The 22,312-nt window shown below is 50.0% G+C and overlaps 1 protein-coding gene and 1 non-coding gene across 10 annotated transcripts in view; both read left to right on the forward strand.

The window, feature by feature from the left end:
* Nucleotides 1-22,312, forward strand: part of TECPR2 (tectonin beta-propeller repeat containing 2) — a 105,659-nt gene that overhangs the window by 60,596 nt on the left and 22,751 nt on the right. For 5 of the 9 annotated variants that reach the window (XR_006204087.1, XR_006204088.1, XM_042944342.1 and 2 more), the window contains exons 15-17: nucleotides 84-173; nucleotides 1,727-1,960; nucleotides 9,667-9,815. Coding sequence is in view for 5 of the 9 variants with exons in the window: in XM_042944342.1 (XP_042800276.1) it covers nucleotides 84-173; nucleotides 1,727-1,960; nucleotides 9,667-9,815 (473 nt within the window). In the remaining 4 variants the exon portion in view is untranslated. Of the gene's footprint in view, nucleotides 1-83; nucleotides 174-1,726; nucleotides 1,961-2,827; nucleotides 2,953-3,610; nucleotides 4,634-7,216; nucleotides 7,314-9,666; nucleotides 9,816-19,423; nucleotides 19,658-22,312 lie in introns of those variants that run through there. The other 4 variants (XR_006204089.1, XR_006204090.1, XM_042944344.1 and 1 more) reach the window with 4 other exon arrangements.
* On the forward strand, nucleotides 11,831-11,903 carry TRNAQ-CUG. Its single transcript has one exon. It is a non-coding gene; the product is annotated as a tRNA-Gln (tRNA).

The following is a 22,312-nucleotide window of genomic DNA, read 5'->3' on the forward strand; positions in this document are numbered from 1 at the left end:
GTTTGAAAACCAGTTGTCCCGAACCAGAGCTTTGGTGTGTGTGTGTTTTCTTCTTTCTTTAACACACTTCGTATTCCTTCTAGGCACTTACTGGAATAATGTTGTTCCCCGAGGGACAGCTTCTGCAACAAAATGGGCCTTTGTGCTGGCTTCCACTGCTCCCACAAAGGAAGGTTGGTTGAGAAATGTAGTGCATGGGTTGGCTGTTGCAAGGTGAAAGCCATGGTCTGACCATGGCCTTGCTGCGATGGCGTGTGGCTGGGTAGGCCTCAGAGATGGTACAGTGGCTTCACGGACAAGCATCCGTTGTCGGCTGAGCCAAGGCCCCCGAAGCTGGATAGGCCTGACCAGGAGAGAGGGTCTAGTGTGGAGACATCGAGTGAGTCCGCAGGCAAAATGCCATTTCAAAGGAGAGAAACAATTGGTGTCCCACCAGAGCCACAGCTGGAGACTCCCAGCGACATGTCAGGGTCCAGAGCACTGCAGCCAGCAGGCACCAGGCTTCTCTGGGTGTCTTCCCGTTTCCCCTTGGGAAGTCTTCCGTCACCTCCTGGTAACCTCTTTCAGTCTGGTTTTCAGCCTCCGGCTAGTTGTGCCGTGTTAGGGCAGGCCTCCCCTGCAGAGGCAGACCTCCTGCAACTCCACTCAGGGCGCCCCTCCCTCCCAGAGCGCAGGGTTTGGAGCTGGGAGAGGCAGTGCAGCTGCCCAGGGAGCTGAGAGCCGGGGCAGTCAGGTAGCCCCGCTGGGAAGTGGCAGAAGGCTCCTTCTAGGATCGCCCCGGGGGCGGGACGGGCAGATGCCGAGAAGCCTGTGGTCCAGACAAGACAGCTGGGTAGTCAAGCCGTTAGTCCCGCTAGGATTTGGCTAACTTGTCCGTACAGTAAAATGTTTTCTTGCCTGATCACTCTGACCACGGTTCTGAAATATGTAAGCTCCAAAAAGCATGGGTTCTCTCCTGAGATTGGCACAAATTCATTTGGCAACAAAACCTGACCTGAACCCGACGTGAGGCTGCTTATTTCTGCCACCAATTAAGCCTGTGGCAGGAATAGTACTGCGTTTCATGGCTGCCTGGCTCCCTGAGGCTGTTACTTAAATTTGTGGCATGCCCAAAACCTTAGGTATTCAAAACCCAAAAATACTTGAATTCTTAAACCCATCTGGCCACAGGTTTTAGACAATATGTTCTCACGGAGGTTCTGACTTTCCCAGAGGTTGTCTGCATTTTAAACTGAACCTGTTAAGCCTGAAGGACTGTACCAATGGTGGGGAGGAAGAGAGGGTGAATTTTGAGGAGAGGCTGGAGAGGAGAGGAGGCCCTCCGGCTTCCCAAGCCTCCCTGCCCGCCCACCCCCTCCACCAAGACAAGACTAAGGGAGCTTTGGTTCCGTCCTTCTGAGGAATCGCTGACGTCCCTCCCTCCAGAGCGCCAGGCACAGCCAAATCAAAGACTCTCCAGCCCTTACAGAACGTCCGAGGTCGGAGCCACTGAGCCCACTTTGTAGCCTTCATCAGATCTCATAAGCCCTGCTTTCTTTCCTCCCTTTAGAACATCTCAGGCTTGTCTCTTAACTGGCTGGCCATGGGGTGCGCCTGTGACCTCTGACGTAAAGCACACAGAGCGAGCCTGCTGCGCAGCCGCGCTGGGAGCTGTCGGGTGTCACCTGCCCAGAGGCCGGGGTGCCTTGTGCGTTTCTCCAGTGACGAACATGAACCTTTTCCGCAGGAAGTTCCCTGTGGCTGTGCCAGAGCAGCAAGGACCTGTGCAGCGTCAGCGCCCAGAACGCTCAGTCCCGCCCCTCCACGGTGCAGCTGCCTCCCGACGCCGAGATGAGGGCTTACGCCGCCTGCCAGGACGCCCTGTGGGCCCTGGACAGCCTCGGCCAGGTGTTCATCCGGACGCTGTCCAAGAGCTGCCCCACAGGCATGCACTGGACGAGGCTGGACCTTTCCCAGCTAGGTAGGCCCCCGTGGTCAACTTGTGGGAATTCTTTGGCTTTTAACGTTTACTTACTGGAGACAGAAAGCCGGGGAAGGGCAGACAGGTGGGGAAAGGAGAGAGAGAGAGTGCCAAGCAGGCTCCACGCTGTCAGCGCAGATCCTGACGCAGGGCTCGATGCCACAAACCTTGAGATCACGACCTGGGCCAGAATCAAGAGTCGGACGCTTAACCGACTGAGCCACACGGGCACCTCTCGGTTTGTGTGAATTCTTATAGGACATTGTATGGGTTGCTGGATTTTAGGACATTGATGAGCCCCTCGTGCAGATTAAATGGGCCTCGTCCTTTTACGGGGAGCCTCCTCACCCCTTCCGGCTTTGCAGCGCTTGCGGAGCCCGGAAGGAGCGCCTGCTCAGAGCAGGTGTTGCCACCAGAACTTGGCGCTCCCGCTCAGCATGGCGCGTGGCTTTGTGTCCTTCAGGTCTTGCGTCAGCACCCGTGTGCCTGTCTCTTCTGCAGCTAGAATAGTGTCCCACGAGCGGGTGTCCTTTCTTTCTCGGGCAGACTGAGGGGATGACGTGCGTCTCCTGACGGTGGCTCTTCTCTTGAGCCTCCCCTCGAGGGCTGCGGGGCGCACGATGCCGCTTATAAATAAGTCATTTGTATTCCAAGAGGCAAGACGATAGAGTGAGCCCACGACGTTAGGTTATTCTCCAGGCACCTTCTTGATCGACCAGCAGCTTACGTGTGGCTCGTCTGACAGTAGAGACTTGTCTGAAGGTGGAGGCTGCTCCCCTAGAAGGTCCACATGAGCCTTAGGGACACTCGCCTGCCATACGCTTTCCCATCTTGGTCAACGGACAACCAGAGTTTTTTGTTTGGTAGGTGGTAAACTTGAATTGTACCGGCATTTAATATTTGAGAATTCAACCACATGTACTCATTACAAAAGAAAGGAGAGGGGTGCCTGGCCGACTCAGTTGGTAGAGCATCGACTCTGTCTCCAAGTCGTAAGTTCAAGCCCCACGTTGGGCTTAGAGTTTGCTTAAAATATGTTTATATTATATATATATGTAATATATACATAATATATATAATACCTTACATTAAAAAATATATATTGAGATATGTTTGTGTATTATATATATATAATGTGTATTTGATATGTATTTGATGTTAAAATCTATATATTATATATAATAAAATATATAATATTAGTTTGTGTATACATATATGTATAATACATACGTAAAGAGAAGGAGAAAGAAAGAAGAAAAAAACAAGGGAGGCCCCATTGCCTGCCTGCCTCCCCAGCAGCCCCCCGCTGTGTCTCCGGCCACCGGGGGCCTCTCACCCTCCCATGAAACAGGCTGGGCCTCCACTGGTCTCAGCCCGAGTGGCCCCTGCAAGGTGCCATATAGAGGGGTCATTATTCTTCTGTCCAACAAGACCCCCAGATACCATCCACGTCAACTAAAGAGGCAGGTTGGCTCTCAATTGAGGAAGCAAACTCTGTTCTAAAGCTAAGAATTTTCCAGGGTCATGCTCTCTTCAGCAGCATGTATACTAAAAATAGGAATGTTCCAGGGTCATTTTGATGACTTATGCTTTTGGCCTCCTACCCTGTCGTTTGAACCTAATCCCAGCACTGGGGCTGTCACCTTCCAGCTTTTGGGAGTTTGCCAGCCACCATTACCGACGGTGACTGACCAGACCAGGCTGTGGCTGCTTATGGCCCTGAGTGCTGGTGACGGGTGGCCCTCCTGCCTGCCCTCAGAAACCTTGCTGCTGTTCAGAGATCCTACTGGCCTGAGCCTTTCTCTAGCAGCCCCGGCCAGACCAGTCTGGGAGATGCTACCAGCTCCTTCTGGAGGAGGCCAGGGCACGATTTGTGTCCTGCCACCGCTGGATCCCGAAGACTGTGGGAGGCCTTGCTCTTCTGCACAGGCCAGGTGAGGGCAGAGCTATCTCCCCACAGCATCCCCCCACCCCCACCCCGAGTCCCTCAGAGGATGCCGTCACACCGGAGTGAATGCGGGGCGGATGGCATTGTGCCAGGCTGTGCTGGCGGGACTGGCTCTGCCTGAGGCCACCAGGCACCCACAGCTCCCGCCTCCCTTCCGGAACAGTCCAGTCCTTCTGGCACCAGCTGCACGATCGCAGGTCTCTGAGGTGCCCACGTGAGCTTCGCTGGGGCGGCGGCCATTCTTTCAGAGAGGAGAAGCTCAGCTTTGCAGGGATTGAGGCTCAGTTTAAGAGAACTCGCCCTGAGCAGGCTCTGGGACCCTGGGCAAACTGATGGGTTCCCTTTGGACCTCAATTCCTCCCCTCCCTGATGGGAACAGCCGTCCCCACCGCAGACAGGTGATGCGGGGAAGCATCCTGCGTAAACGTGAGCTTCTCGGGCAGGTGTCCTGAACAGGGTCCTTGTCGAGCCAACGTTAGCTGCGTCACGCCGTAGGCTGGTGGGGGGGAGTCCAGCCATGTGCCTGGTGCCTGGTGCCTTTCTTGGTCTGAGCTCTAGATTTTGTTTCTTCATCTGGGTTGCCAGCAGACACTGAAATGATGGACAGAGAATCCTTTTATCATTTTTTGAACGTAGGAGAATGCAGTCCTGAATTGGTAGAATTGCGTGTTGGGGCAGGGGAGGTGGGCATGATGATGTGGGAGTGGTGCCGGCCTCCTGCTGTGCCAAGTTGAGGGGGTGGGGGGTAGGGGGCGGTGAAAGCCTGGCACAGACCACCAGGTGCTGTGTTACTGGGCTCTCTCCAGGTGTGGTCTGCGTAGCCTGTGGGACAAACAGGTGAGTCAAGCGGTTTATCATTTAAACAGGGGGATGCAGATTTCAAGCTCAAGTGTGTGCTCCCTGCCCTGAGCCTGACGTGCGAGTGTCCTTGGAAGGCTGTCATTGGGCAGCACGCATGGAATAGTAGGAAATAGAAAGTGTGGTGATCTGGGTACCAGTCCTGCCTTGAATGGCTCGCCTGGATTGTTCCTTTACAAGTTGGCCGTGGTGGGTGCTCACAGAATGAAAGGAAGCACAGCCTCTGCAGGAGTATGACTGCGTGTGAGGACTTTGTCTGAGGATGAAACTCCTCTCTCCCAAATGTACCCTTTTTCCTGATTTCACTCCTCTGCTCCCATTAAATTTCTTCTGGAAAAGGCAGACTCCTCTGTGGCTGTCTGCGGCCTGCACATCAGCAGTGTCTCTTCCGTCTACCTCAGAGGGTCTCCTAGCCCCTGATCCTTGCTTCTCTCCCAGCACTGCCAGGGTCAGAGGCCCCTCCTCAACGCCTGTTCTCCTGCAGGAACCGCCTCATGACGCCAGGCGTGCCCACCCACCCCCCCCTCGCTTGCCAGATCCGTCTTCCCAGACAGCTCCAGGGGTGGACCCTCAACATCAAACAGCTCCACACTGCCCCGGCGTCAGGGTGGCACCGGGGGCCATCGCAGCCTGGCCCAGCCTTCCTTGCACGGGCCTCGTGCAGTGGTCCCTCCAGCCACCGGTCGTTGTCCCTTGGTGCACGGGCCATGCTTGTCTTGCCACGGCCTAGAATGTCCTCCCTGCTCTTTCCTTCCTCTGCCTCTTCTTCGGGCCGAGACTGTCCCCCGCCCTGCCCCAAGCTTTCTTCAGTCAGTGCTCCCCTCAGGATGCTTTCCCACCGCGTGCCCTGAACGCTCTGCGCCTGCTCTGTACGGCGGCCATTGTAGCCTGACCCTGTGGCGTTTGCACACAGAGGAGGACCGTGTGCTTGGCCACATCCACGCACAGCAGGAAATTAGGGCGTCAGGGAAAGTGGTTATTACTGGTAAGCCCCATTTCTAAGTAATTCTGGGATATGAGTTCGGATCCTGTCTTTGGCCTTGATACTGATCATCGCAAAACTGCCTAACAGCCAGGTACAAAGATGTCCTTCCTCACCGTTAATGAGTTCATCCACCTCCAAGCTGCCACCAGTTTGTCAGGATGCGATTTATCTGTGTCCTTCTCTTCAGTTTTGGCCTCTTCTTTATAAGTATTCTGACATTACGAACATGGAAAGTGAAAGCCCGTCTTCCCAGGGCTGACAGTGTGATCCAGCCCTCCTCACACCGGCAGCACCAGCTTTTTGTAAAGTCTGGAACGTAACCAGCCGTGACACTGGAAGCAGAAATTTCAGTTTCAAGGATGACTTTAGCAAAGTATCAAGTCATGAATGTGATTTCTACCTTTAATTTCTTTCTAAAGACATAACATCACTCTTCTGCCCCGATTCAAATTACCAGGTCAGTTGCTACTTTGAGATTGAATTAAGAGAATTCTTAGATGTCTGACTACTGAACCCAGTTTTAGAGACTGAAAGTGGAATTTTGCAATTTATTACAACCCTACTTTAGGGAAGAAAATTTGCATCATTTAGCAGGTATTTAAGATGTTCACAACATTTCATTTCTCAGTACACATAAATATGCATTATGTCGGGCACTGGAATGTCAGCAAACTAATGCAACTTGTAATTTGATTCATCTGGGCATAGCATTTAATGAGGAAATATTTAGTGTCAGTTTTTGCCTTTAGGTTACAAATAGGATTATGGTAGGCAGTAGTTTATGCAGAAAAGCATTTTATAAATAGTAAAACACCAAATAAATGCCACTTTTTGTTCTAAAATATATGTTTAAAAGTAATCCTAAAGGGAAAATGTCTCCTCTGTTGAAGAAAGTAATTAAAACTTATTTTAAATGCAAGAAAAAACAAAGCGGGGAAGGGCAAGAAAATGATAGCATGTCTGTGTTCATCAGGCTGCCAGCGTAATAACAGTCCCGAGGTATCAGCAACTTAGCACCGTGAACGTTGCTTTCCTGCTGCCACAAAGTTGGCTCTCAGTCTCTAGGACCGTGTCCTCTGCTGCAGTGAGGGCCTGTGGCCTCACCGTCATGGTCACTACAGCAGGGGACGGCTTCTGCCCACAGCCCTCTGTCCATGCTAACGATGAGGCCCTGCCCAACTGGAAGGGCCTGCACGGGAACCATGGGGTGTTTGGGAGGGCCGTAGTCCCCACCACCTGTCCCGACCTTCTCTGCAGAGCAGTCTCCTAAACCTTCTGTGTTCAGGCAGCCAGGGAACCCTCTGTGAGGTAGAAAACTGCAGAAAAGCCTTCTGTTAAACGTTTTCTTCTTTGACCTGTGTCTTCAGGATAAGCCATTGTATTTACTGACATGTATATTCTAGCAGCCTTTGCTTTTGTTCTGAAAGAATATTCCTAACGTGTGAACCGTGTGTTCTGTTGGCAGTGTTGATAGTCACTGCTCACTGAGCTGCTGGCCCGGTGCGGCTTTGTCACCGTGTAACCGTCATCACCATCAGCTACTGCCTAGACTTCCTATTAGGGTAGGTTGAAGACTCCAGCATAAACTTAATTTTCATTTAGCATTTTAAAATTAGCCTTCGTTTCTCAGCTATTTCTGTAATTTACTGCTGAAGGTACTTTATTTTGATCGGTACGAATCTTCCACTATGTAATGTTAGAGCCCTAGGGAGTCTATCTGAACTCCCTGGTAAGGCATTCCATAAAAGATTAAGGAAGGCAGAAATAAAGTTTATTTCAGTATAAGAAAAACCACCTGTAGGATATGCACAAAGAAATACTGAGAATTTTTCGTGTAGTGGTCAGTTAATACTTTTAAGCTGGTGTCATAGCTGAAGCCACCTGACAAGATGTCCACACGCAGGATCCGTGCCGTATGTTTTAGTGCAGAAACATAGTCTGCCGTCTGATACCAGGGACAGTTAATGAGCTGACCGACAGGAGCACTGCCACTGAACATAGTGCACCACCTTTCCCCCTGCTTTAAAGTCAAGGTGGCCCATCAGATTTAAAAACTCAGCAAAAAACACTGTCAAGAAAATGAAAAGGCAAGCCACAGACTAGGAGAGAAGACTCCTAATGCGTATATCTGACAAAAGACTCGTATCCAGAATATACAAGGAAATCCTCTAACTCAGTCATCAAAAGACAAACCATTAAATTTGAAAAATGAGCAAAAGACTTGAACGGGTACTTCTCAAAAGAAGATATACCCCATAAGCACATTAAAAGAGTCTCAGCATCATTAGTTATCAGGGAAATGCAAATTAAAACCATGACAAACTACCTCTTCACACCCAGAATGGCCGACATGGAAAGGGTGCCAAGACCAAGTGCTGGTGAGGGTGTGGGCAGCCGGCCTGCACTGCTGGTGGGCGTGCAGAATGGCAAATGGAGGGGCGCCTGGGTGGTTCATTCGGTTAAGCATCCACCTTCGGCTCAGGTCATGATCTCTCAGTCTGTGAGTTCGGTCCCCACGTCGGGCTCTGTGCTGACAGCTCAGAGCCTGGAGCCTGCTCCGGATTCTGTGTCTCCCTCTCTCTCTGCCCATCCCCCAATTGTATTCTGTCTGTCTCTCTCAAAAGTAAACATTTAAAAAAAAAAAAAAGAATGGCAAATGAAAGTCTACCCCACAACCTTGCACTTCCACTCCTAGGTACCATTCAAGAAAAACAACGCGTCCACAAAAAGTCTTCCATAGCGACTTTACTCCTAATAGCAAGAAGTGGGTGTGGCCCGAGTGTGCTCACTGGGTGGCCAGGTGGCCGGGTGGCTGGGTGACCGGGTAAACCTTGTTGTCGACAGGCAGCCGAGCAACATTCAGCAACCTGAGAAGCGACACTGCGTGTGAATCCTGCACACAGGTCACTGAGACAAAGAGGCCAGACCCCAGAAACCGCATACCTGTGGTGGTTTTTATGGACCTCTAGACAAGACTCGTAATCCGTGGGTGCCTCAGGGGAGGGGACTGACTCGAAGGGGCCCAAGGGAACTTTCTGGGGGATGAAAATGTGCTCTAACTCGACAAGACACGGTTACCTGGGTATGTTCATCCGTCAAAACCGGCGGATCAGAACACGTCAGATCTGTGGGTTCACCAGAGTCCCCGCGGTCGGGTAGCTGGTGTGGAGGAGCTGAGCTGGCCTGGGTTCAGACCTTTGCCTCCTGGCTTAGCCACAGTCTCACCCTGGGACCTTGGGCAAATGTCTCTGTGTCTGAGTCCTGACGGCCTCCTGAGACAGAGCCGATAATCACTGCGTGCCACTGCTCCATTGCAGGCTTTGGATTGAGGCATCCCACACTTAGCCACACCTTGTCCCACGGCTGTAACCAGGCTGTGCTTTTGGCCACATAGACCATCAATCAAGTGTAATTTCTCTTGAGAGCCTCCTCCCATTTCCCTTCCTCTTAAAATTGGTTTAATCAATAAAGAGAAATGTAGAAAGAAAAATGAAGATTCTACGGGGCTTAGTTCATTATTAATTCTCATTCGGGTCCAGATTTCCTGATAAAGAGGGGCGCCCTCTCCCCAGATGCAGAATTTGCCGGTGCTGTGCACGGATGTGATGAAGCTAGCGACAGGGCCCACGCAGGGACTAACCCTGTGCTTATCGGCCCCGGGGCCCGGTGCCGGCGGCATGCTGACTGCCCCGCCCGGTGCCAGAGAGCCTGCCGAGTGGCGCCTGGCCGGTGGCAGGGCGGCCAGAGGCCTCGGAAATGCCCCTGAGCTGTGGCGTTCTTAGACCACAGGGTCAGCCGCAAGAGCAGCCTCACCTCTTTCTTTGAAGGATAAATCAAAGTCCATAGATTTAAGTGAAGGATTCGTCATTTTACAAAAGCAATTAGCGTGTGGCCTTTTCCTTCATTTGCCTGCAGGACCTATAAAACTGACAAGCCTGGCGTGTGGAAATCAGCACATCTGGGCCTGTGATTCCAGGGGCAGAGTTTACTTCCGAGTAGGAACCCAGCCTCTCAATCCCAGTCTGATGCTTCCGGCCTGGATAATGATTGAGCCGCCTGTCCAGGTAAGCCAACCCTAACTGACACCAGGCTGCCCCTCCTAAAGGCAGGAGCTGCCGGATCGCTGTGCCGGGGAGGGGACCACCCCCGCCTGCGTGCGCGCCCCAGCAAGCGGGGGCAGAGGCACATGTCCGGGGAGCAAGGCGCGCCCCCAGCCCGCGCTCACCCGTCTCTCCCAGGCGCGGAATTTAGAGCCGAATGCATCGTTAGAGATGATCTGAGCCAACACTTAAGGTTTTTTTCTTCTCAGAATAAAAATATTTTGACTCTTTACAAAACGAACGTTGTGTTTTAACAAAATAAAATCAGGGGCGTCTGGCTGGCTCAGTCCAGTGAGTATGCCACCCTTGATCTCGAGATCGTGAGTTCAAGCCCCAAGTTGGATGTAGAGATTACTAATAAATAAATAAATAAGAATAAAATCAAGCAGTACCCAGAAGTACGGCAAAGAAAATAAAAGCCACTTCAGATCTTGTCAGCACCTTGTGAGTACCCCTCCTGGCTTGTTGAGTTCTGTGTCCCGTCCCCACCCCCACAGCATTTCAGCTTACCGTATGTTCCCAGTGTTTTTCTTTTCTACTTGACTCTTCCACCACTGATAACAGAAGCAGGGGTCTGATTTTAGTGCACTATTTAATTACCTTTAAAGATCTAATGGGCCTGGTTTAAACCTATACTAGGTTTAAAATGTATACTTAGGGGTCTGTGATTTCGTGACTTACCTGCTTCAACTCCTGCTAGGCCCTATTTTGTGAATTTGTTGGAAAAAACATGATGTTGCCATTTGCAGAGGTAGCAACGGGACAGTGGTTAGTCCTTAAACAGAAGAATGCTTAAATGGGGACAGGCAGGAAATCAGGTGTTTGGGTAAAGGCCCGCGTTCATGACTGTCTATGTTTTGTGCATCATCAACCCCCAGGGACAGAGTGACAGAAGTCGAGGGGCAAGTTGCAGGGCCATCTCTGAGGACCTCCAGTCCTCCCAGCAGACATGGGGCGTGTGCTGGGAGGCCCTATGGTTGGACCAGAGGTCGTGTTGGAGTTCGAGGTCCTGGCCACAGAGGCCCCGTGTCCCCACTGGTAGATGTTCCTCCCTCATGGAGTTAAGGGGAGGGTGGGTAGAATAATGTCCGATGGCACCTTGTGAATCAGAAAGCGCTGTGCAGACGTGAGGTGACATATGATGAACGAGGATGCGGGCTCACTTCTCTGCACGCAGTGGCGCAGCGGGAGCAGGTCACCCGGCAGAGGGGAGTTTGTCATCACTGGCCTTGCTGAGCGCTGCCTGTGCACAGTGATGAGCAGAGACAAGCCAGCGTGCGGCTCGCTTCGTTGGCGTTCTGAAGTTCTCTTTACGCGAGGCACCCTCTTGTTGCCTGAGCCCTTTGGTACGTCGCTGTTAGCACATTCCTTTTTTTTTTTCTAAGAGCTTTATATTATTTCTTTTAAGAGTTACAGTTCACCCTTTCATAGTGTAAAATTCGGGGGTTTTAGTATATTCAGGAAGTTGAGCAACACTTGCTACTACCCTGTTCCAGAACTTTCTCATCACCCCAAAAAGAAATCACATACCCATGAGTAGTAATGGTAGGGTGGGTAGGTAGCCCATATCCTCTTCTGGAACCCCCACCCCCTCAGCCACTAATCTCCCTTCTATTTTTATGCCTTGGCCTATTCTGGATCTGTCTGTTCATATAATGGAATCGTACAATAAGTGGCCTTCTCTGCCATCTTTCACTTAGCGTCGTGCTTTCAAGTACTGTAGCACATTGTAGCATGTATCAGTGCTTCATTCCCTTTTGTGACTAATATTTCGTCATGTGGATAGATGTGTAGTTTATCTGTTCGTCGGTTGGTGGACGCTCAGGGTGTTCCCACGTGTGGGCTGCCGTGAATAATACTTCATGTACGAGTGTTTGTGTGGACTTACGTTTTCCATTCGATAGAACGTGTAGATACCTTTAAAGGGAATTGCAGGGTCAGATGGTGAATGTACGTTTAAATGTTTAAGGAACTCGGGCACCTGGCTGGCTCAGTCGGTAGAGCATGTGTCTCTGGATCTCGGGATTGTGGGTTCGAGCCCCACATTGGGCGTAGAGATTACTTAAAAATAAAATTGAATTAACGGACGAGCTGATTTCCACAGTGACTGCGTCATTTTGCCTTCCACCAGTAATGTATTAGAGTTCTCGTTTCTCCACATCCTTGCCAAAAAGTTTTTCTTGCCCAGTGTTTTTATTCTAGCTATCCTAGTAGGCGTAAAAATGGCATCTCGTGGTTTTGACTTGCATTTCCCTAAATGACTAATGATGTTGAAGATCTTTTCATGCACTTACTGGTCCTTTGTATATCTTCTTTGGAGAACTGTGTATTCACATTCTTTGCTCATTTTTCAACTGAGCTATTTATCTTTAAATTCTTGAGTTATAAGAGTTCTGTAGGTATTCTGGGTTCTAGACCCTTATCAGATACATGATTTACATATGCTTTCGGTGAGTTATGTGCTAACTGTTGTCTGATCCAAGGTCTTGAAGATTTGCATCTGTATTTTCTTTTAGACATCTTACAGTTCTAGCCCTTACATTTAGATGTTTGATTTATTTTCAGTTAATTTTCATATAGGGTACAAGGTGGGTGTCCAAATTCATTCCTATACACATGAATATCCAATTATACCAGCACCATTTGTTCTTTTTGATTCAATTATCATGAAGGGCTGTCAAAATCAATTCATCATAAATGGAAGGACTTTTTTACTTTAGTTCTATTTCAGTGATCTGTATGTCCATCATCAGGCCAGTACCACATTGTCCTGATTACTTAGCTTTGTTGTAAATTTTGAAATCAGGAAGTGATTTTTCTTTTTCAAGATTGTTTTGGGGATACCTGGGTGGCTCAGCAGTTAAGCATCCAACTCTTGATTTCAGCTCAGGTCATGATTTCACAGTTCGTGGGTTTGAGCCCCACCTTGGGCTCTACACTGGCAGTGTGGAGCCTCCTTGGGTCTCTCTCTCTCCTTCTCTCTCTGCCCTCTCCCACTTTCTCTGTCTGTTTATCTCTCTCAAAATAAATAAATAATACAAACTTTTTAAAAAATATTGTTTTTTTCTACTCTGGTCCTTTGCACATCCATATGAATTTTAGGATCAGTTTGTCAATTTCTGCAAAAAAAATGCTAACATTTTATAGGAATTGTGTTGAATCTGTAGATCACTTGGGGAAGCATTGCCATCTTCATAGTATTAAATCTTCCAATCCATGAACATGGGCTGTCTTTTTGTTTATTTAGATCTTCTTTAATTTCTTTCAGCAGTTTTGTGGTTTTCAGAGTATGTGTTTTTAACTACTTTTGTTAAATGTATTTCTAACTCATTTATTCTTTTTGAGACTACTATAAATGGAATTTTTTTAATGCTTATTTATTTTTGAGAGAGAAAGAGTGTGTGTGTGTGCAGGAGCGCATAAGCTGGGGAGGGGCAGAGAGAGAGACACACACAGAATCCGAAGCAGGCTCCAGGCTCTGAGCTGTCAGCACAGATCCTGATGTGGGGCTCAAACTCACAAATCACAAGATCATGACCTGAGCCGAAGTCAGATGCTTAACTGACTAAGCCACCCAGGCACCCCGGAATTGTTTTCTTAATTCCATTTTCAGTTTGTTCATTGCTAGTATAAGTTTCTGTATATTGATCTTGTATCTGGAAACCTTGCTAAACTTATTTTAGTTCTAATAACTTTTTTGTGGATTCCTTAGGATTTCTTATGTACAAAATCATGTCATCTACAAAGAGAGATAATTTTACTTCTTTTCCTATCTGGATGCCTTTTCTTTCCTTCTTTCTTTCTTTCTTTCTTTCTTTCTTTCTTTCTTTCTTTCTTTCTTTCTTTCTTTCTTAAATGCTTATTTATTTTTGAGAGAGAGACAGAGAACAAGCAGGGCAGGGGCAGAGAGAGAGAGGGAGACACAGAATCCAAAGCAGGCTCCAGGCTGTGAGTTGTCAGCACAGAGCCTGACGTGGGGCTTGAATCCACAAACTGTGAGATCATGACGTGAGCCAAAGTTGGACGTTTAACCAACTGAGCTACCCAGGCGCCCCATATTTCTTTTCTTGCTTAATTACCCTGACTAGAACCTTCTGTACGATATTGAGTAAAAGTGGCAGGAGTAGACACACTCGTTGTGTTCCTGATCATAGGGGGAAAGCATCTGGTCTTTCACTGTTAACTAATGATATTAACTGTGCATTTTTTACAGATGCCCTTTTCAGACTGAATAAGTTCCCTTTATTCCTAGTTTGTTGAATGTTTTTTTTTTTTTCCACGGAAGAATGTTGGTTATTGTCAAGTGCCTTTTCTGTATCTATTGAGATGATCATGTGTGTTTGCTCCTTTATTAATATGATGTTATATTGACTGACTTTTGTATGTTGAACCTTTTGTTTCTGGGATAAATCCCAGTTGGTCATGATATGTAATCTCTTGTATATGTTGCTGTATTTGGTCTGCTAGTATTTTGTCAGGGATTTTTGTGTCCTTATTCATGAGAGAGATTGGTCTTTGGTTTTCTTTTCTTGTCATGTGTTTGTCTGGTTTCGGTATCAGGGTAATGCTGGCCTCTTAGGATGAGTCGAGAAGTGTTTCTTCCTCTTCTATATTTTGGAAGAGTTCCTGAAGGGTTAGTGCTGATTATTCTTAAAGCATTCTTACAGCTCCTCATTGTAAGCTTGGGCTTTTCTTTGTGAGATGTGTTTTGATTACTAATTCAGTCTCTTTACTTGTTTTAAGTCTATTCAGGGTTTTCTGTTTCTTCTCGATTCAGTTTGAGTAGTTTCTGCCTTTCTAGAAATTTGTTCATTTCATCTACATTACCTATTTTATTGGTGCCCAGTTGTTGATAGCATTCCCGTATCATCATTTCTATTTCTCTAAGGTTGGTAGTTCTGTCTCCTCTTTCACTTCCGATTTTAGTAGTTTGAGTCTTCCCTCTTTTTTTGTTAGTATAGCTCAAAGTTTGTCAACTTTGTTGGTCTTTTCAAAAAACATCTTTTGGGGGCGCCTGGGTGGCTCAGCTGTTAAGTGTCTGACTTCCTTCAGCTCAGGTCATGATCTCACGGTTCATGAGTTTCAGTCCTACTTCAGGTGTGCCCCGCTTCTCTCCCTCTCTTTCTGCCCCTCACTCGATTGCACCCTGTCTCTTTCCCTCTTTCTCAAAAAAAAAAAAAAAATCTTTCAGTTTTGTTGATTTTTCTCTATTGTTTTTCTGTTCTTTACTTCATCTGTTTTCACTCTAATCTTTGTTCTTCTACAGCTTGTTGTGCACAGTGTTTTGCTTGCTAGTAATATTCTTTTGAGATTTCCAAGCGTTATTTGTCACATTTATTGTGTGCCTGGAGAAGGCATAGGTTTGCAGAGTCCCAGCACGGAGCCACGCCAGGGTCAGCAAAGGGCTGCTGAGGGGCAGAGCGAGGTCTGTGGGACGTGTGGTGGTGGAGGACGGTGTTGAGCCGGTCGGAGCACACTTGTGCCTTGCCTCAGACTCTTCCCATCAAGCCATAGGCCGGGATGTTAGAGAGCAGGGCCAGGCAGTGAGCTGCTGACAGTGGTAGGCTCCAGCCAGCCTTGCCCCCAGCTGGGCACCTGTCTGTAGCCATGGGCCACTCGGGTACCTGGCTGAGTTACATCAAAGACTGTGGGAACCTGCAAATTGTCCTTTCTTTCTCCGTCTAGATTCTAGAATAGCCTCTGGGAAGCAGAGCTCAAATTGGGGAGAGAAAGCTGTACTTGGAGTGCTCTATTGATGAAAGTGATCAACAGCTTTACCCAGGAAAATGGCCAAATGGAGGAAATTCACATGAAAGGGCCTCAAAGCTGTGCTCTGAATAAAGTAGTGATTGCTAAATGGGCTGCGAAACACTAACTATTCCAAGTCGTTCCGCTGAACGGAGCCACATTTTCTGACTCAGTTAGCTTTAAGTGCTGGAGAAGAGATTCGCTTTCTGTGGAATTGGAAGATACAAAATGCTTTTCAGATTGGTTCCTGTGGGAAAAAAAATCAGACTTTACATCTGCGCAGGCTTTTATTCAACACCCTTTCCAGCCCTGACTTGCCAGAGTCCTGTCTTTAGTGCAGGACGTACAAGTCAGGAGCGGTCCCCGCCCCTTGGCAGAGGACGCATGTACTCGGGACAGTTGAGTGACTGTGTGGCCCCCAACCCTAGCGAGTGACCAAGTCTCCACGGGGACCCAGGCCCACCGTGCTGTTACAGCCTGCAGGGACTGCTTCCCCCGGGCAGCTGGGACCGACCGACCGCTCAGCTACAGAGATCGAGGTGACCACGAGCCCTGTTGCTGGGTGCTCACCTCGGGCCACCCGTCCTCACAACATCCCCGTGATCATTTGTGTGCCCGTGTGGGAAACCCCAGCTCAGGGAGGACCAGAAAGTTGCCGGAGGCCTCACGGCTCACCTGTGGCAGAGCTGGAATCCAGGTGTGTGTCACCCCAACTCGGTGTGGGGACCGAGCCTGGGCCCAGAACCGCGATCGCGGTGGTGCGCCTGAGGCTCTGTGACCTCACAGGCAGTGTTTCCAGACGAAGGCCCCCGCGTCCTGCAGCTGTAGAGGTCCCGAGGAGATGAGTGTGGCAGTAGGGAGGTGAGGCTTCACTAACAGGGTTTGGAAAGTCAGGACGATGGGGCACCTGGGGGGCTCAGTTGGTTTAGCCTCTGACTTGGGCTCAGGTCACGATCTCACGGTTCGTGGGTTCGAGCCCCGCGTCAGGCTCTGTGCTGACAGCTCAGAGCCTGGAGCCTGCTTCGGATTCCGTGTCTCCCTCCCTCTTGGCCCCTCCCCCACTCATGCACTCACTCTCTCTCTCAAAAATAAACAATAAAAATTAAAAAAAAAAAAAAAAAAGGACAATTTGGTTGAATCCCAGTATTGGAGTATAAATGGAGTTTACGTGTTTCGATCATAGTCAGCCTCTTCCTACTGTATTTTTGTTTCTTCAGTTCGTTCCTCCACTTGACCTTCTTGGTCTGCATGTAGGATGTGTTTGCACGGGGCGCCTGGGTGGCTCAGTCGGTTAAGCGTCCGACTTCAGCTCAGGTCACGATCTCACGGTCCATGAGTTCGAGCCCCGCGTCGGGCTCTGGGCTGATGACTCAGAGCCTGGAGCATGCTTCCGATTCTGTGTCTCCTTCTCTCTCTGCCCCTCCCCCGTTCATGCTCTGTCTCTCTCTGTCTCAAAAATAAATAAACGTTAAAAAAAATTTAAAAAAAAAAAAAAAAAAAAAAAAGGATGTGTTTGCAGTGGAAACGGTGGGGGGGGAACAGGTAGTAGCTGCTAAAGGACACAACGAAGTGAAGCAACGGAAATCCTCTGAGATCAGCAGCACTTAGGCCGTTTGCTTCCCGCTTTCGTCTCTGGTAAAAGCCTCCCTGCTGTAGTAGTTTTGGGGTGAAGTTTAACAAAGTACTCAAAACAAATGACTCAGTGTTCAGACTTACTAACATATGGAAGGATTTGGAGAAAATATTTATAGTTGTTTTTAGGATCTTTTTTTTTTAGCATTTTTGCTTTAGTTGGAGAATGTTCTGTCCAAGGTAGAGGGAGCACTAAAGCAAGCTCAGTGGGTGATGTGACATTTCGCGGTACTGTGGGCACCAACGGCCTTGGTAAAGGAAGGGGAGCATCCTGCTGTCCCCACCCTAGTTTGGCCCCACCTCTTCTTTCAGGCCAGTCTTCTTTACTGCATCACTCGCTCCCCTCCACCCCCAGGTCGCCTCTGCCTCCTGAGCAGACTCCGCCCTTTCCTGACCATGGGGTCCCCAGCCTCACGTGGAGGCTTAGGCCCGCCCAGCCCACCCTTCCTGTGTGGACCGCTCATCGGTTTGCAGGGGTCATTTACTCCGCCAGGAAAAGAGAGAGACTTGGGAAACCAAGACTGATAGGTCTGGCCAATGGCCAAAGTAACTTTTAAAACTTTTATTTTAAATTCAGCTGCTTCGGGTATTTTTGTCTGTATGAACAACAAAAACATAAAATAAGTATACAAGCATGATACCAGATAATACTCCTAAGAATTCTCTGCCCACAAGCTGCCAGTGGGGATGTATAACTGCATGTAACCTTAAGCGTCGAGAACTTACGCATCGACAAGTTCACACCTGACAATAGGAAGACTTTCATTAGAGAAGGGTTAGCATTAGGGGCGCCTGGGTGGCTCAGTCGGTTGAGCGTCTGGCTCTTGATTTCACCTCATGCCGTGATCTCATGGTTTGTGGGTTTAAGCCCCACATTGGGCTCTGTGCTGACGGTGCAGATCCCGCCTTGGGTCCTCTGTCCCACTTGCTCTATGCCCCTCCCCAGCTCGTGCACGCACACGCGTGTGCTCTCTCTCTCAAAATAAATAAACAGACTTAAAAAAAAGAAGAAATGTCAGTTCAGGACAGCAGAGTGGAGAGCAGTTAGAGGAGTTTTCGTTGTCCTGACCCCTGACTGAAGGCACAGCTAAGTAGCCCCGATGACACTCTCACCCCTTTCACCATCTGGTGACACCCACCGACCTGGCACAGGTCACTCAGCCGGGGACGGATGGTGGGAGAAGGGGGGCATCCACACCCCAAAGCCAAGCTCTGTGGGTATAGCTGAGCGCCCGCTCCTAAGAGTTTTGGGGTGTTCTGATCGATGGCCGATGTCTCCTGAAATAAAATTGTTAGGAGGCCTTGGGGATAATGAAACCAGGTCCCTGTCATCTCATTTGGGAGGCGGGGGATTTGGCCCCGTCTGGTGCTAACACAAGACCATTCAGCAAGTTAGCCCCACCCCCAGCTGGGGCCTCCGCAGCACGGCCTGTCCCCCCGCCACCCCCATGGCAGTGAGAGCGGTCATGCTCTGGGCTCTGGGACAAGGGCACAGAGCTCCACACGCCAGGCCAGCACGCGGAGCCCCTGTGTTTGATAAGGAGAAGAAAAGCCATTGCCAGTTACATGTTTCGTGTCCAGGAGGTCTCTGCTCTGTGAGATTTGCTGTGACGGAGCGAGGCTGAACTGCGATGTGTCTATTCAGGGAAATCCGCCACAAGTCTTCCACGTCACTTCACAGAAGAGCTTTTATTCCCACCGAGAAATGCTCATATCCTAGCACGTTGCTGAGTAAAATGTCAGTTACAGACATGTTCAGTGGTTCTGTTGAAGTTGAAACAACGATGATGCGTACACTGAAAACTGCAAAGACACAGCGGGAGGATAATGGTGACGTCTGGGTGTAGCGCGCTGTCATGACTGAGTTTTTCCTTCCCTTTGCTGAAAATCTGGCGATGAACGTGTACTACTTCTGGAGTGAGTACTTCACAACTCCGAATAGTCTGAATAAGGCTCAGTCTTGGGAAACAATCAAAAATGTTCCCAAAGCTACCGGTTGTTAACATCGTCTCTAGCGGTCAGCGTGAACTTGACTGTGTTCTGTTCACACGGCGAAGCTGTGAACGGTGGGTGAAGCAGGTGCGGCACCGGCCTTGTGGTAAAGAGCCCACTTAGCAAATTATGCCAGTGACGGTTATTATAAACAATCAAGGATGTACTTTGAAAGGCCGTTTAAAATCATGTTCTGGCAGGTACCGCTAAGGAGAATCATTCCAGGTGGAGCCGTGGCCCTAGCGGCTTTGGAGCTGGTCTTCGCCGCTTCCCGGAGGTGGTGTCCAGCTTCCTGTGCTGTGCCCCCTGTGTGCCCCCGAGGGTGCCCTGCCCCTCCCGGCAGCAGCACCCAGGGCCCCTCACACACACCCACGGACTGAGGTCTGTGTCTGCTGTGCTCACAAGGCTCAGAAAGGCCGTGCGGTACCGATTTGGTAAGAAACAAGAACACAAAATGATAAAATCCCACTAAATACCTAGAAAAAACTACAACAGGGATTGCTCTTTTTGATCCAGGGATTATGAGTGATGATAATAGTTTTCTCTGTTGTCTGTATTTTCCTCTGACGGGCAGGAAATCTGTTTTGTAGTCGGAGAGAATAGGGGTATTTTACAGAGGACCCAGACTTTGTGAGTCAGGTGCAGCCCCTCTGCTCCAGGACGCCCCCGTGGACATCCCTGGCCCATAGAAATCTGCATCCCTGGGAGTCTTTCCACCCCCCCGCTTCCACACCCACACACAAAGGATTTGGGGCCTGGAAGACTCGTAGCCCAGCCTCCCCATTCTGCAGGTGAGGAGAGGACAAGCCGGACGAAGCGAGGTCCCAGGGCTCGGGGGCTCAGTGACTCTGCCCAGACTCCTCAGCCTTGTCCTCATTGCAGGACGCCAGCCCTGTGCTCACAGAGCTTGCGTGAGCTGGGAGGAGGGGGCCGCCAGCTCCAAGGTGGCCGGGAGCCTCTCACAGAGACAGTGCTGGTGCGAGGACGTGACCGGGCTGGCAGACTGGACAGAAGGGGTTGCCCGCCGAATGAACCGTGACACGTGAGCGTGACCAGAGAGGCACCGTTGCGCTGGACCAGAGGGGGCCTGTCCCCATGCCCGACCACCACAGAGCTTGGGGCCAGGCCGAGTGGCCTGGTCAGGCTGTTTCAGGAAGGAGCCTGCTCGAGGCGGTGCCACAGTTCCCTGTGACCGCGTGGTTGCAAGGCTGCAGCATAACGGCGGCGGGGGGTGGGGGGGGGGGTGCATCGCAGAAGTCAGATGGGCCTGGTCAGCAAGGGGGAGACAGCACCCCTGGGGTGGGGCAGGGCTCCCCTCCACTCCCTGGGAGCTTGGATGTCAAGGGCAGGGGAAAGGGTGCCGGCAGTCACCAGGCCCTGTCTCCGCATTCATGCCTGGTGCCTTGAGTGATGGTCAGCCCTGGGGCCCAGGGCCCAGGTCCCACCTGCGGTGCTGGCCTGGATCCCAGGACTGTGGGTCTCATTTGGGAAACAGGTTGGCATGTTCCTAAAATTTCCACCAGACACCTCCGCTCCTGGCAGGAAAGATTTTGTATGAGTCAGGCCGTGGCCAAAGGCAGGGGTGGAAGAGAAGCTGGAATGGGGGACCCGGTCCCAAGCAGGCAGTCACCCTCCATCGGACCCTCTCATGGCGCAGATGCTTTGCAGGGAGGGGACGCACAGGCTGCAGCACCGGACAACCTGCTGTGAAGCCTGAACCAGGGCCCTCGGTCCACAGCCCTGCACTGTAGGGTGGTGGTGGGGACCGCAGCACCGGCTGGAACTGGGTGACAGGATAAAAAGGAGTGATCGCAGCATCGCAGAGGAGCCCGCCCCATCGCTGTTGTCCTGAGCGACAGGCCAATGGCAGACGGTACCTCCTGTATGGCTCCAGTTGTATGAAATCCTAGGATGGGTCGGACAGATGGATCGTGATGGCAGGAATCGCATCCGTGGTTGCCTGGGGGGCCGGGGTGGGGGGGTGGATGGCTGCCAGCGGCTTGAGGCTGCTTCCCCAGGGATGACCATTGTCAAACTATGGTTCGTACACCTGCTGTGTGTTAACTTTACCTCAAGAGAAAGCTGTAAACACATACTGGCTTTAGTTGATGATTTGCATGTTGAAGTATCCAGGGGAAACTCTGCTGATGTCTGCAGCTCTCTTTGAAGCACATCCAGAACAAGATGGTTTGCTGGGTAGATAGACAGGTGGACACGTGAAGAGGCACGCACGGTGAAGTGTTATTGGTAGTGAGTGTGGGGGTGTTTCCTGTAGAAGTCTTTTGGGTTTTTGGTACGTTCCAAAATTGCCATAATAATGCTTGGGTAGGGGAGATTCGATCCCGTGTATGAAGTAACTGGTAATTCATCTCCTTTACTTTCCAGCAGAATCAGGATAGCAAAAAACAAAACAAACCTAAAACAGTCCTTCAAGATACTTCTCTGTGTGGAGGAAATACTTACCTCCCAGAGTAGGGACTCAGGGGACCCAAGTTATGTGACCATAATAATGAGTAATATTGCCTCCCTCTGAAATCCCTGTTTTGTCCCAGCAGGGAGCACGATCTCCCTCTCACGTCCTTCCACCGACGTGCTCACGCTGTCTCAGACACCTGCTGCCTCGCACGTGGTCTGACCTCTGTGAACACTGAATGAGCTCTAGAATATTGTCTTTCAGATGCTCGTCTTCTAGCAAGACAGACAGCTGACACAGTCCTCTTGAGTTAAAATACCTTGCACACTGCGTGCACACGGGAGGCACAGTCCACATAACCACAGGAATCATCACTTGGAATTGAAATAGGAAGCTTTAGACCAGTTACATGGACTTCTGCTTCCAATCAAAACAGAGTAATAGGAACCAGATTTACCCTCCTGCCTGAAACAACAAAAATTCCAGACAAATTATATGAAACGGTGGTTTTCAAGACATTGGACATCAGACAACAAAGAACAGTGGTCCCTGACAAATAGGAAACAAACGAGGTGACCCCTATAGTTGCCAGGCTGTTGCATGGGCAGGGGGACCCCAGGTAGGGGCTAGCAGAGCGCAGCCTGCCCCTTGAGTTGAGGGCATAGCTCTGGGCAGG

Source organism: Panthera leo, chromosome B3 (genome assembly GCF_018350215.1).
Source record: "Panthera leo isolate Ple1 chromosome B3, P.leo_Ple1_pat1.1, whole genome shotgun sequence".
NCBI lineage: Eukaryota > Metazoa > Chordata > Mammalia > Carnivora > Felidae > Panthera > Panthera leo.